The sequence below is a fragment of the Cavia porcellus genome, unplaced genomic scaffold (assembly GCF_034190915.1).
Source record: "Cavia porcellus strain 051 isolate PalLab524CR breed Dunkin Hartley unplaced genomic scaffold, mCavPor4.1 scaffold_7, whole genome shotgun sequence".
Lineage (NCBI taxonomy): Eukaryota > Metazoa > Chordata > Mammalia > Rodentia > Caviidae > Cavia > Cavia porcellus.
In genome coordinates, this window is record NW_026947490.1 from 30,281,551 (window position 1) to 30,297,679 (window position 16,129).

General features: G+C 34.7%; 1 protein-coding gene across 1 annotated transcript; it reads left to right on the plus strand.

The window, feature by feature from the left end:
• Positions 1-14,906: 14,906 nt before the first annotated feature.
• On the plus strand, positions 14,907-15,854 carry Cavporv1r638 (vomeronasal 1 receptor cavPorV1R638). The gene has a single exon (NM_001167422.1). It carries the CDS (start codon positions 14,907-14,909, stop codon positions 15,852-15,854), a length of 948 nt encoding a protein of 315 aa, NP_001160894.1.
• The last annotated feature ends 275 nt before the right edge of the window (positions 15,855-16,129 follow it).

Consider the following 16,129-nt stretch of genomic DNA (forward strand, 5'->3'; position numbering starts at 1 on the left):
TCTGTATCTGTGTGAACTGAAGTTAAAATTTTGACTGAGGTTGAATTAAATCTGTATATCAGTTTTAGAAATTAAACCATATTATTATATTGGTTTTCCCAATCCAGGAACATCTTTCCATTTTCTGACATTACCCTGATTTCCTATTTAAAAATGAAGACTAAGATCAAGAAAACTATGAACAACAAGTGCTGGAGAAGCTAGGGAGAAAAAGGAACTCTCCTGCACTGTTGGTGAGAGTGTAGACTGGAGCAACCACTCTGGAGGTCAGTCTGGAGATTCCTCAAAAAGCTGGGATTGGAAGTTCAATTTGTTCCAGCTATTCCACTTCTAGACATATTCCCAGAAGAATTGAAAACATCATGTCACAGTGATATATGTGCACCCATCTTTATAGCTGCAGAATTTGTAATAGCCAGATCTTGGAAACAACCTAAGTGTCCATCAACTGAGGAATGGAAAAAAATTGTGATATTTTTATACAATGGGGTACTAATTGGCTATAGAAAAAATGACCACATTGAGATGGTTACAAATAAATCTATGCAACTTGAGACCATACTCATAAGCAAAATAAATCAAACTCACATGTATAAGCACCATATAGTCTCCCTAGTGTAAGACATGGTAAGAGTACATAAGACTTTATGGTAATTGTGATTCCCCATTACATTGTTTTGAAGCCTTATGTTTCCATTCATTAGTTGGAATGCTTTTTCCTGTTTAGTTTGATTTTATTATGTGGTGGTATGAACAGTTATTTTGAAGAAAGCAAGACACTATGACAGCAATTGTTGATTTAATATCATCTTGCTTTGAAGTCCTACCATGCTTTTGTTCTTCTGCTTCCACTGGTTCTATCATGTTATATCATTGAATTTTAATATGTGTGATAGTATAAACAAATTTTTATGGAAAATGAGATAATAAAATAGCCATTGTTCGTTTTCAGTTATTTGGTTCTGAATGCTTGTAATACTTTCATTCTCTTGAATGATTTTATACTATTTTTGTTATGTTTGATACTATTGTATGTGAAGGTATGCTCAACTTTTTCAAACAAAAAGACCTTATGGTAGCTCCTGTTAATATCAGGTTGTCCTATGGTGAAGTATTATGTTGGTTACATTGCTCTGTTCTGATCTGCTTTGTCCGTCTTCTTTTGTCTCAATCTCTTTAAAATGAAAAAAAATGATGCACAAAATTGCATCATTCACTTTCTTGAACAGGTTAATTCTTAAGTATTTAATTTTCCTTGATTCTATTGTGAATGATACTGTTTTCCTAATTTCTTCCTTGATGAGTTTGTGATTAGTATATGAAATGCTATTGATTTCGCTGTTTCTTTTGTATCCTGATATATTGCTTTATTTGGTTATTCATTCTAGTGGTCTTTTGTAAAATTTTGGTCTTGTAAGTAGATGATCATGTCATCTGCAGATACCATTGCTTTGATTCTGTCCTCTGTACATATCCCTTTTATTTCTTCCTCATGTGTTATTCCTCTGGCCAATGTTTCAAAGACTTAATGAACAAAAGTGGTGATAGGAGGATGTTGTTAAACTATGGATTTATTTGTAAAAACAGATGGACATTGGCTCTAATAACTTCATTTTTAATTAATTATCTATCTAGTGAGAGATTATTACTAATAATCCAGCAAAATATATGTACAGTACACTGATTATTACCCAATGAGGGCAACTGAGAAAGTAAACTGATGCATGTCATAGTTAAAAGGCAGTAAAATCCATCTGTGTAGCTGGCAGTCCCTGTTTCTGTGTTTCTGAATATACATGTTGCTTAAAGCTACACTCAGCAGAAGAGAACATTTATAATCAAGTGGATAGGATGACCACTTTGGTGGAAACTATCATTTTCTTCTTCAGCCATCTCCATCATTATATGCACTATATAATTTTTCTGTCTCCTTAGGATATATTTCTGTGGAGTCTTCCTCTCAGAGCCAGGATTAACCTTGTAAACTAAATTTTCTTTAAAAAGTTCAAAATCATTTTTCCTAATTGATGTACATTGATGTGTATTTAGTTTTACATTATTAAGCCTTTGTAATTATTCCTCTCATACCTTTCAAAGCTGAGTACTTAAAATAATGATGCAATTTATGTATTTGAACATACAGAATGAGCTAGGTTTTCAGAAGAATATCTCATAGATATTCAGGGAGCCTAGGTAGACACTTGTGTCTTTCTGTCAGTTCTCACACAAGAGACCACCATATTTCTTGAAATTTCCAGCCTTCAAGGGATCGTGAAGAAGTGAGAGCACCTTCCAGACTTTTCAGTGGTCTCTTTGGAGACACTCACAACAAAGTTGTAACTGCCTTTGTTAATTAGCAACTTCAAAAATTTCTTCAGATACGTCAATATATTCCCAAGCCTGCACTGTCATTGCTAGGGCAAATGAAATGATAATTACAGTTCAGAGAGGGAGGGTGGGCACAGGCTCACAAACCTTTATCTCAGGTCTGGCTCACTACTTCCCCTGCATATTGGCAGTCCTGATCCTCACAGCGAGGTCAGCATCATGTAAGGTAAGAAATAAATTAAAATTTGTATTTCAAGGCCTCTTGTTATGGTGAGTGCCTATAAACCCAACACTCAGGAGACTGAGGCAGGAGGATCACTATGAGTTCAAGGCCAGCCTGAACTACATAGTGAAACCCTGTCTCAAAAAGACTAAAAAAGGTATTTTGTATTTCAATCTGAGAGACAGATTCAGAAAAGGAAAGCTGTCTGGGTAAGTGCTTGGGACTGGAAAAGAATTGGTTGGGTAGGGAAACACAGTGCTGAGGGAGAAAAGATGATGAATACTTCCCTAACTATATGCTCAGGGAGTGGAAATGAGGGTCCAAAACATGTGCCAATTCCTGATGGCTCCAATTTAAATTTTTTTTTTATTTAAGAGGAAAAAGAGAAAAACACAAAACAAAACAAAGCAGTGTAAGGTTACACATAATACAGAACTACAAAAAAAACATAACAGTAAGAAATCACCTGTTAATAGATTACATATTATCATCTTGGAAATAGTTGATTATTCAGCTATAAAGAAGGATCGCATTGAGATATTTATCAATAAATGGGCGCAGCTTGAGACCATACTCATAAGTGAAATAAATCAATCTCGCATGTATGAATACTGAATAGTTTCCCTAATGTAAGTAATGATTCAAATATATAAAAATATGTGATAATCATGATTCTCCAATTTAAATTTAATGAAATCATGAGTGAGGATGATCGTTGGTAAATCATCACTGTGACAATAAAATAGGCCTCCTGAGATTAAGAATTGTCATAGTGACTTTTAGTTGTTGTTTACATAGACTTACATTTGTGGAAGTTTGAGTTCACAAAATTATTATTAGAATCTTATTACTCCCTAATGCTTAGGTGAAAGAATAAAACTGAACTAGGTAGGCATTCTCTACATTTGTGCAGAAACAATGTATCCCAGTAATTTTTGGAATAAAAATGTGTTTTAAAATCTAAGTATGTATATGTGATGCATGTAGAGTGAAGAGTAATTGTCACCAACAGAAAAAATCTGTGCTCTGATCATGATAGTGACACTGCTTTCCCCATGGAAGTTAGGGAAACAATTTTAGAAATAGGAATTTTATCATTACAGGCTGAAGCCAGATGTTTGTATCAAATATATCTTGTATTATTTTCTTTGGTTTTAAAATATACTGCATTTGTCTGGGGTGCGGGGTGTGGATCAGTGGTAGAGCATTTGCCTAGCATTTAGCAGGCCCTGGAATTCACTCCTACCAGTCCAAGTAAAACATTCATCTCTACAGATTTTTAAAAATCAATTTAAGAGTCAAGCCGAGGATTCTTCACACATGCTAGAAAGAACTCTACTACTGAGCTACAACTCTAGCTTATATTGTAATAATGATATTATTTTAGTAAGAATACTTCTCATGGAATATATCTTTTAAACTTTATGTGTACATGTACTCACTTCAGCACAATATATACAAAAACATTTAAGAGTACAATGAAGTGTTGCTAACTATATATGTAATGCTATAGAATGATATCCAGAAGTGTTTAATGTTACTCTACTTACCTGGGACTCTATGCTGCTAATTAGGAACTCAATGGCCTCTTTTGCCTATTCCCTGGTAACCACTATCCCAATTCCCTGTGTCTGTGCTGTTCTGTGCTTTATATTATGCAGGTAAATGAGATAACACAAAGTTTGTCGTTTTTTGATTGCCTCATATCACTCAACATAGTATCCTCAAGCTACCTGAGCACTGTCACCCACTATAGACTTTCCTTCTTTTAAAACGCTGATTGATTCCAAATCTTATATACACCACGGTGTTATTCATTTGTCATTCAGTGTGAAGACTAGGTGCTTCTTCATGCTGGCTACTGTGACTAGTGCTACAATGAACATGGATGTTCTATTGTCACTGTGAGATCTTGATTTCAGTTATTTTTCAAAAATACCCAGATGTCAGAATGTTGGGCCAGATGATGAGGATTTCTTCAGTGTGGAACATCTGTATGTCTTTCAGCATCTGCATTCCTAGTCCAGCATAGAGACGTCCTCTTTCTTCACAATCTTTCTAGCGTTGTCATTAAAAATTGCTAATATCCATTATGACACATGGTATGTACAACACATTGTAGTTTTCTTTGTATTTCCCACATTGTTATTGATGTCAAACATGCTTTTGCTTACTAGTTGGTAATTTGTGAATCTTTTCAAGAGAAACGCCTCCATTCAAGTTTCTTTAACATACTTTTCTTTGTTTGTTGGAATGTTTTGTTGTGTTTTGTTGTAGAAGTTTATTTCCCTGTTTTCAAAATCGCAATGCTCACAAGTTTATGTTCTCATATTCCATTCTACTTGGGTCTCATATTTTGATGCATTTTTCAAATTTTCCTTCCTAATAGTTTTGCTTAAGACATACATTAAGCAATTGATTTTTAATAATCAGAAGTTAGCACTAAATTAAATGTATGCTATGGTATTTTGATTCAAGTTATTAAGGTATCACATCTTAGGGACAGAGTAATGATCCTTAGCAATCTCCTTGACAAAAGCCTTAGTGCTTTTATTCATGTAACATCACAAATGATTCTATACACTTCAAAATAACGTGGAACCAGTTTCACATTCAGTAAGTCCAGCTTATATATGAGGCAACATCTTTCAAAATTAAACTATAATTAGTACATCTTTATTTTATCAGGATCTTAAAAGTGCATTTATTTTTGATATTGAACTATACAGTCAATATCTACACTGAAATGGAACTGTGTTAGGATGAAGTTTATTTTAAAATACCAGTGATGTAACATGAAATGACATGTAAAAAACCAATGGCAAGTCTGGATAATTTAAAAACACAGATAACGTGTTTTCACCGTAGCACCGAGGGTCAATCTCAGGCTTTCCCATAAGGACCTCACATTCAAGTCTGCTCTCTGCCCCTATGTATTGTGTAGATTTTTAAAATATCTTTTGTTTTCCATTAGCTGTGTACATTTTTGATGATTGATAATTGTATTCATCTCATGGATTTGATTCTTGCACATAACATATCATGATCATTTTCACTTCTTTTGCTCCCATGACCTTTCTTTCCCATTTTTCCAGGTCCCCTTTCCATCTCCAAAAAGTTTATCTCTTGTTTTCATCTGTTCTATTTTATTCTTTAAGTTATTTATATTTTAGTTATCACAACAAAAGAAACTATGTGATATTTAAGCCTTTGTGTTTGATTTATTTCATTCAGCAGCTAATGCTCCATCTGTTTTCCTATAGATGACACTTATTCATTGTTTGAGTAGTTCTCAACCATTTACACAACTGTTGTGCATTAATCTGCTGGTGGTATTGAAGCTGCTGCCATGATTTAGCTGTTATGAATTTTGCTGCTATAATCATGGTTATGCACGTGTTACTGTAGCATGATGATTTTAACTCTTCTGAAGTTACTCAGAAATAGAATTTGGATTTAGAGAAATTCCTCACACCCTTTATATTTAAATTTTTTTTGTCTTTTCAGGAAAATGATACTAGTGATTATATCATAGAATTATGAATATCAGATAAAGTGTCATCTGTATTGCCTTATGGCAGTAAGTACTGTAAATGCTACTTAAAGGTTACACATTCAACTCTCAGAAGCCTCTTAAAAACACAATTTAAATAAATATTTCACATGGAGAATATTGAATTTCACTCGACAAATCAATGTAGTACACAGCTCATGTTTTGGGAAATACTTTGGACTAAAGATGAAAGTGAGCCACCAGACATGGGCCAACTCACATGCAGGCTTTTGCAATAAGAATGGTCTGATCTCAGGCTGTGTTTGGAATGTAGAGAATTTCTCACTTCTTTTTTTTAAAATTTTATTTAAGGAGAAAAAGAAAAGAAAATAGAAAAAGGGTACAAGTTACACAAAATTTCAGAAAAAATAAACAGTAGGAAATCACTAGTTAATAGATTACTTATTGTCATGTTAGAAATTGTTGTTCAAGTTTCAAAATTAAAGCATATAAAGTGACTTTCAAGCAGTGAGACTGCAAACAGTTCTGTTCAATGATCCAACAAAATTCAGTAATATGGTTATCTATCTTATACACTTAAATATACATACAGTTATATCATTTAGAGCACTTTCTTTTCCTCTCTTTTGTACAATGACAATTACACATTTTGGTTTTTTTTTACTCCCACAATTCTTATTACATTTTTTGAAGAGAGTAAAACCAAATGTGACATAGCAGAACAGAGTCAGTCAAATCAAAAGGATGGACATAATACGTAATGTAAAAACAAAATACAAGGTGATCAACAATGGTTACTGTTAGGTCTGAGAAGAAGGGGAAAAAAAGGGAAAAGATGGGAAGAGGTCCATGGAAGAAGTGGAGTGGACGGCCATGAAAGTAGTGGGCGGCGGTGGCTGCAAAGATAAGAAATATAAAATATAAGTAACCTTTATTTCGGGAATGTGGGGAGAGACACCCCCGGCCCCGGGGCGCAGCATCTCCACTGCACCCGGGGCCGGTGGTCTCTCTCTGGAACACACTCTCCCTTTCTCCTTCTTCCTCTTCTTCTCTTCTCTTCTTCTCTAACACGTGGAGTCAGGCCCATAAGTAACCTCTGTCTGGGGTGGACCCCAAGGGGCATTAGGGATGCACAGGTATTTCATTGGCACATGTTTTGGCGCCAGGGTTATAGGGATGGGGGTATAGGGTTACAGGCAAATCTATAGGGCTGCGGCTTTTCCTGGTTAAAGTGTCTGGTCTGGGCCAGCAACTCTTTCAGTTACCATACTGCCTCTTGCTATCTTAAAAAGAATTGCCTATATCATCAGTTATAATAAATTGAACAAAACAGTAAAGAACAAAACCAATAACCAAAACATTGGAGACATTACAGGACTTCATAAGAAGATAATAGTCAACCATAATGGGCATCATAATGAATCTTACTGTCTTCACAGTTGTTGCCTATACTTTCGAACTTGATACTATCAAGCAAAACAGAATAGAGGAAAATCAGTCAAAACAAGATGGTGAAAGCAATACAAGGTTTCAAATCAAGTTAATAGGAAATCAAAGTGGGTTACTATAATACATCCTGCTGTTTTTATTTATTTTTCCCTTAATTAAAAAGATTAAAATAAAAAAGTAAATAATAAAAAAAGGAAATTGAGATAAAAGAGGGCATAACAACAAAACAGCACAGGTCAAAACATAACCATTTAAGCAAAATAGTGTTTCACTAAAAGATAATCCTGACATAAAAGTAGTTACCATAGTGTCACTTTCCTTGAAATCTTTGAGTATAACTTTGTATACTCTAGCATCAAACATATCAAGACAATGTAAAACCATTCAAGAGAATGACAGTATTACAGGATATTTAGAATCAACTAACAGAAAATGAACAATGGTTTCTGTATAATCTCCATGTCTATAAAAGTTTTTGTTTATATTATCACATATAATAAAATACAATAAGATACAACATGTTAAGACCATTGGAGACAAAAGAACAAAAGCTTAATGGGACTTCAAAACAAGATGATATTAAATCATCACTAGCTATTATGATGTCTTGTTTTCTCCAAAATAGCTGTTCCTACCATTCAGCCTTCTCTGCCTCATTTCTGTTGAGCTCTTTTTCTGTCATTAGTTGTCAGTTTGTCTTCTTCATTTTGGTTTCTGCTTCATTTGTTGTGGCCTCTCTGCCACTGTTTCTGAAATCTTGGTATTTTTCTTTTTTAGAATATCCTGCAATACTCTCTATAGAGTTGAATTGGTGGTTGCAAATTCCCCTAGTTCCTCTTTATACTGGAAGTACCTTGTTTTTCCACCAATTCCTAGGGACAGTTGTGCAGGATATATCAGTCTTGGCTGGAGGTTATTATCTTTCAAAGCTTGAATTATTCCCCCCCCCCACTCTTTGTGATTTGATGGTTGATGCCAAGAAGTCTGCTGTAATTTTGATGGGTGTTCCCTTGTAAGTGATCTGTTTCTTCTCTCTGACAACTTTTAATATTCTGTTCTTATATTGGGTTTCTGGAATTTTGATTATTATATGCCTGGGTGTAGCTCTGTTTGGGTTGTTGGTGGCTGGGGTCCTGTATGCCTCATACATCTGAGTATCTTTACCTTTTGCTAAATTAGGGAAATTCTCTTGGATTATTTCTGTGAATAGCCTTTTTAGTTCATTTGTTTGTGTCCCTACTTCTTCTTTTATGTTCTTAATTCTTAAGTTGTAGATCCTCTTATCATCTAACCTTTGTATTATTGCTGTTTGTTTTCTTGTTATTTTAAGGAGTTTTTCATTTCATGCTCCCACATTACAAATCTACCCTCCAGTTCAGATAATCTATCCTTAGTTTCTTTCAAGCTGTTATGCCATCTTTCAATAGAGTTTTTAGTTTCCTGGTAATCTCTTTGAACCTGCTTCATGTATTCTATGTTTTCTCTATTTTCTCCATCAAGCAATTCTCCCTTTTTTTCCTGTTCTACCACTCCACCATCTGTTTTTACTTGGGTGGTGCTTAGCATTTCTCTAACTATTCTACTTATATCTTGCCTTACTTCGTTAAATACTTCACTTTTGAATTCGTCTATGAGGCTCTGGAAATATCACTTTATCTATTGGTGTCATGTCTGATATTGCATGTTTTCTGTCCTCATTCTCCTTTGCATTTACCTTTCCTGGATCAATGTTCCCAGGATTGGGGACTGAGGACCCTTTCTTGTTGCTCCCTCTTCCAATACTTTTTTTCCTCCATGCAAATGTATATAGGAGACCCAGTTTTTTTTTCTTTGTTGGTTACAGTTTGTTTGAATCTGCCGGCTAGGTGTTCCCACCCACTGCAGTGTACTAGGGAAGCACAGACCTGGGCAGCCTCTGCTGGGCCCGCACCTCCATGTCAACCTACTGAAGGCTTCACTGCTAGGGGCACTGCCAGGTGCTGGGACCTGGTTTGGGCTATCCTAGTGGGTCTTAGTCAGTGGCATCACTCAGGCCAAGCACTCCATGCCAGTCCTACTTAGAGGGGAATATGTGACTAAAGACACTGCAGTGTCCTATTCTGGCTAGTCTGCCTCGTCCCAGAATGTCCTCTTTTGTAGCTTCCTAGTCTATGAAAGGGTCCCCATTCCTCTCATTCACCACAGGTCAATTCAGGCCTCCCCGCCAGTCCCGCTCTCAACTCTGTTCACTGATTCCTGCTCTCAGAGCTTTCACGTGTCTCTCTCCCTGTTGTGCTGATTCAGACGCAGCAGCAGCAGGAAATTCAAATCATGATTTCCAGAGGCACAGATTCCAGCTTCCACGCTGAGATTTTATCTGTTCTGGTTATAGCACTGGGATTGCATTTCCAGTTGGTTTCTCTCAGCTTAGTTCATTCCTGGGTTGTCAGGGTATATCTCCCCTTGCTTAGGACTCCTCACACTGCACCATTCCTGGATTCTAAGCTGGGTATCTCAGAGAGCCTCTGTAGCTGCTGTTATCTATCCACCATGTTCTCCCTGAACAACTCGAATTTCTACCCTCTTAAACATTCTTCCATCATTTGCATAGATAGGTACAGTGTGAGGGCCACCAATTTGACTCCCAAGAACCTGATTATAACTGCTTCTCGTTCATTCTGTTTCAGGATCTTCATAGTGCAACCATGTAATGAACACCATGACACTAGCAGAGTTTAGGTTGAAGGGCTTCATTATGAAATTTTGGATTCAAATTTTCCTCATATTCACTGACTGTTCAAGTGTGCCCAGTGACAATGCTTGCATGTTCAGGTTCTCAAACCATTTTGAAGAGCCACAGGACCCACAGGTGGGTAGACCTTAAAGCAGTTTCTTCCAACTACAGTGGCTTGCCCATTTTAAATATTGGACTCTATTGCTTGTGTATTTTTCTTATTTTTAAGATGGTCAAAAAGATCAGCAAACATGTCATGAATCACAAAACATCTCGTGTATTACAGTGCAGGATCTCAAGAGCAACTTAAACATTCCACATGCACAACATTGTCGTTGCTTTGGGAAATTTCTTATTGGGAGCCATTCTGTGTCATTGTGGCTCTGAATTTCATCCTGTACAGACACAAATGGTAAGTCACACACAGTTTCAGTGCCAACATTTCTCCTAGATGTATACATGCATGTGTACAGAATGACAAAGGCATCACAGCTTGCAATGGCACAGCTCAGTTGAGTGTCATGAAGAGAACACAAATTGATGTATCTGATCAAGAAATGGAATACTGTCATCTATCTACAGATTTCTTCTGTCTCTTCTACCCTTTAGGCTATATTTCTTTTGAAAATATTAATAAAAGTGGAACATTTGAATATAGCCTTATATCTATTTTCACTATTTAAGATATTATACCCATGTTGCCTGATTGGAACTTCATGTAAATGGACTTAGTAAGTTCTTTCATATTTGTCATTTATATGCATTTTATGAGAAATGTGAGAAATGTGTTTTTGTCATTTATTATTGATGGCACCAATTAGAAAAGCTTTATTGCTCTCTATTGCATGAATAATTATCTGAATTTTTTGACTGTTAATGAATATGAGAGTGGTTTTGAGTTTGGGACCATAGTAAGTAATGAATACAGCTATTACATAGAGAATGCAGCATGTTCTTTGAAACATGCGTGGTTCGTTTTGAGAGGACTCATGGCAATGAAAATACTGCAACAAATTTTTTATTAGTACATGTTTGTTATATGTAGGGAAAATCTTTAGTGTAAGAAACGTGTAAAACATCTTATTTCAGTTTGCATGGCTTTTCCCACTTTGAGTGGGATTTTCCCAATTTGAGTGGCTTTTCCCACTGAGAAAAAATGAAAAAAAAGAGAGAGACAGAGACAGAGGGACAGACAGAAATAGAGGCCTGAGATTTTGGGAAATGACTGAATATGTATAAAGAATTTACCCACTGAAATCATAGCATACATTTTCCAATGTTTGGGAAATAATTCAATATTAAAGTACAACAGACATCTAAAACTTCAAAGACCCACAACCAGTCAAAGACCTTTCCATAAAAAACAGTAATTGAAATTCCAGAAAGTCAACAAGAAAAGAAGATAGTAAAAACTGTTGGAGATAAACAAAAAAGGACATATATATTCCACCTATCAGAATTAGGCACATTTCTCAGAATTAGCTTTAAAAGGTTAAATTGGCTTGCAGAAATATATCAGGCAATTTAAAAAATTGCTGAAATTAAATTGTACTTCAGTACAATTCATTGTAAAGTGAATTGTACTTCTATACTATGTAAAATTAGCCTTCAAAATGGCAGAGTAGTGAGGACTTTTCATGACAAAGAAAATTTTTAGAAATACATGAGCACTAAACCAGCATTATAAAAGTATTTAAGGAAATGTATACAAAATGACAGAGGTTAACACTATAAAAAAATTCAAAGAAAGTATACATCGATCATAGAGACTACTTGAACAAATCAAAAAATTGGTTGCATATAAACAAAATGTAATGAAAATATTCTGTAAATAGCTCATAATAATAGCTCTCAATGTCCATGGTCTTAACTAGCAAATCAAAAGATATAGAATGGCATATTGATTCAAAAAACCTCATCTACATATTGTCTACAGACAAACTTAATTCAAATGAAAAATTAAAGGATGGATAACAACCAGTGCAACCAGGTCCCCAAAACAAGATAAAGTAAGTTTCTTTTTTTCAGGCACACCATAGTCAAGCTAAAACTGATAAGACAAAGGTGGCCATGGCATGCAGGTAAAAATAATAACTGAACAGAAAGAGATAACAATTATAAATCACAAATGCACAGACTTTTGGCAAAGCTTCATAAAAGAAAAATTGTTGGGCACAAAAACATAGATAAACATAGCACATTCATGTGTGAGGGACTTAAATATTCAGTTCTTATGAGTAAAAGGTATTTAAAGATATCTATACAGTGCTTCATATAAAAACATAATGTACATTTTTCTCAACACAGAAATTTTTCCAAAATAGACCATGTCTTCAGTAATATAGAATGCTTAAATAAATATAGAAATTGAAATAACCTCTTGAATGTTACTGGAACATAAAAAATGAAACTAGAAATCAACACCCAAATCAAGAACCAAAATTGTAAAAACATATGAAAATTTAAGAATATATTATTCAATAACCAATGGATCATAGAAGAATCTAAAATGTTCTTACAATCAAAGTACAATGGTATATAATAATATGAAAACTTAAGGGATGTCACAAAAGCAGTTCTAAGAAGTTCTCAGTTCTGAATGCACACAGTAAGGGAATAGTAAGGCCATGCAAATTACGAAAAGATAAAACTTGTGGTTGTAAAAACCTATAAATCCAAATTTAAAACTACTAGAAGAAAAGATTATCAAGATTGGAATGGAAAGTAATGGAATTTAGAATTTATAAAAACATTAGAAAGAGTAAATGAATTCTCAATCCTTGATTTAGTTCTTTATTGAACAAAGAAGATATGAAAACCCTAAAGAGACAATAAAATAGAGGCAACAATAAAAACTATGAACTAAAAGAATCTTTGAACTTAATGGATTCACAATAGAATTTTACCAGAATTTCAAGGAAAATCTAACATGAATGCAACTCTGTATCTTCTATGAAACCGAGAAGAGCACTGCAAAATTCATTCTGGAATCTAGTATTACCTTGAGACAGAAATCAGAGAAAGTTTTTTTTTTAAAAGCTCAGTGAACATAGATGCAAAATCCTAAAATGATACATTAGTAAGTGTACTTCAAAAAATTATTAATAAGTTCATATATCATGACCAAGGCGGCTCATCCCCGAGATGAAAGAATGGACCAATATACATAAATTAATAAGTGCAGTACAACACATAAACAGAAGGAAAGATAAGAATCAAATGTTCCTCTCAATAAGTGCAGAAAAGTCTTTGACTCAATCCAAAACCCATTCATATAAAAACTTTGATGCAAATTAGATATCAAATAATCTTAAATCAATAAAAATTATGTCAACTCACTGACAGCATCATTATAAATGGGGAAAACTGAAAGCATTTTCTCTAAAATCTGGAATTTAAAAAGTGCATTTTTAACCACTTCTATTTAATATAGTATTCAAACTTTTAATCAGAGCAATCAGGCAACAGAAAGAAATAAATGGAGTGTGAATAGGAAAGGAAGAAATCAAATCACCCATTTTTCTATTAGAATCAAGATTCTAAAAACTCCACCAGAAGACTCTTACAACTGATAAACAGTCACAACAAAGTAGCAGGATACAAAAAATATACAAAATGTAAATGTATTCCTATATTTCAACAATGAACCTACTGAGAAAGAAATCAAGAAAAAAATCGCACTAGTAGTAGCTTATGATGAAACTGAACCTAGAAATTTAACATATCCAAGGAACTGAAAGACCTCTTAGAATGAAAACTATTGTCCTCTGAAGAAAGAAACTGAAGAGGAAATTAAAGTTACATTTCACAGCTTCAATTGATTCTACCAAAAAAGCTCTCTAAAACACCTCTACCTATTTTGCAGGGGCAAGTTCCTGGTTTTCCCATGTGTTCACCAAACTTGCTATTTCCTGTCATTTGCATCTTAACCTTCTGAATGCTGTTTGATGGTATTAGCCAGAAGTTTTATTCAAATTTTTCTGTTTAATAACATTGAATATTTTGACTATACTTATTATCAGTTTGATAACTTTTGTTTTTAAATTTCAACTTCAACATTTCTCATTTTTAATTTTCTTATGTAATGTGTAAGAGCTCTTCATTTTGATTGTGTTTCTCTCTGTGTTTCTTCCATCTCTCCTTGTATATGTCTTTCTCCTTTTGTCTTTTATTTCTCTTTGGATACAACTATGCAAGCTTTTAATGAAAATAATTTTTAATTTGAATATAATTTGCCATTTTTCCATAAGACTAATATGTTTTATAAACAATAATTTCTTTTTCTTAGACCACAGAGAGAATATTTGCTATTGTATGTGATTATTATTATATTTACAGTTGAAATTTCTTCAGAATTGATTTACAGTAGGAGGTCAGTAATGATTGTGGCTTTTCTTTTTATAATATGACTAACATACACTTCAGGTTCTACTTGAAAATATTGTTTTCTTTCTGTTTGTTCTCACATGTAACTTCTGCCCCAGGTTCACGCCATCTCATACATACTGTTGCATTATGCTGAAACAGCCTGATAATTCTCTTCAGCTTCCCTTTTGTCATGAAACCTTTGCAATTCCGTAGGAGCTCATCTGCAAAATTACATTTTTTGTTGAATTTCTACAATATACCTTGCTCAGAAAAATACTTGTCACAATAATTTAAAGGAAACTTTAGAAAAAATGACAAAAATAGAACCTGTTTCTTTGGTAATAGGAGTAATATTATTGTCACAGACTATGGTTGGAGTTATGGGAAATTTTTTTCTTCTTTACCATTATCTTTTCATTTACCACACAAAAAGCAAGTTGAGATGCATAGAGTTGATTCTCAAGCACATCCTCATAGCCAACTCCTTACTGATTCTTTCTACAGGACTGCCTCAGACAATGGTAGCCTTTGGACTGAAAAATTCTCTCAATGACTTTGTCTGCAAAATTATCTTTTATGTTGAGAGAGTGGGCAGGGGCATGTCAATTGGAACCATCTGCCTCTTGAGTATTTTCCAAACTGTCACAATCAGCCCCATGAATGCCTGCTGCAAAGACCTTAAAATTAAAGCTCCAAAGTATGTAGAATTTTCCATATATCTCTGCTGGTTTGTGCACATGGTGGTAAATTTCATTTTTCCTCTCTATCTGTTATATGTCTCGGGAAGATTGTCTAGCAAAAACATCACAAAGGAAAGAAAAATAAGATTTTGTACTCACACAGATCTTGGGACAATCCTAGGCCCAATCTATGTAGTGTTAGTAGCATTCCCTGAAGTTGCTTGCTCTGTTCTCATGATCTCTGCAAGCAGCTATATGATTTTTACTCTGTATCAACACAAGCAGAGGGTCCAACACATTCACAGGACCAATGTCTTCTTCAGATCCCCTGAGTCCAGAGCCACCAAAAGCATCCTCCTTCTGGTGGGCACTTTTGTATCTTTTTACAGCCTGTCCTCCCTCTTTAACATTTCTATCGCTCTTTTTCCTCAGGCATATGGGAGGCTGGTAATAATTTCTGATATAGTTTCTGTGTGTTTTCCAACTATATCTCCCTTTCTGTTAATCAGCCAGGACTCTTCTATATCCAGGCCCTGCCTTATCTGGATAAGGAATGCACTCTCCATTTACAAGAAATAAATAAATTGTGTATTTTGGGGTAGTACTTTCTACATTCATTTCTAATTCTAAGGGGCAACATAGAGATGCACGGGGAAGCCTCAAATCTCTCTGAGGTAGACTGATAGGTGTCTTGGGTCAAAGAATGCAGGGCTTGTGTGGGATAAAAGGGTGGGTAAATGCGATTGGTCCAACTCTGGAGCATTGTCCTATTCCTATCACTGTGAACTGAGTATTAATTTAGACAAATGTGAATTTTGTTCCAGAAATTATGTTGATAATCAAAATATTTCACA

Excerpts from the sequence above, each read along its gene's own strand:
- Cavporv1r638 (NM_001167422.1), top strand. The coding sequence starts at position 14,907 with ATGACAAAAATAGAACCTGTTTCTTTGGTAATAGGAGTAATATTATTG.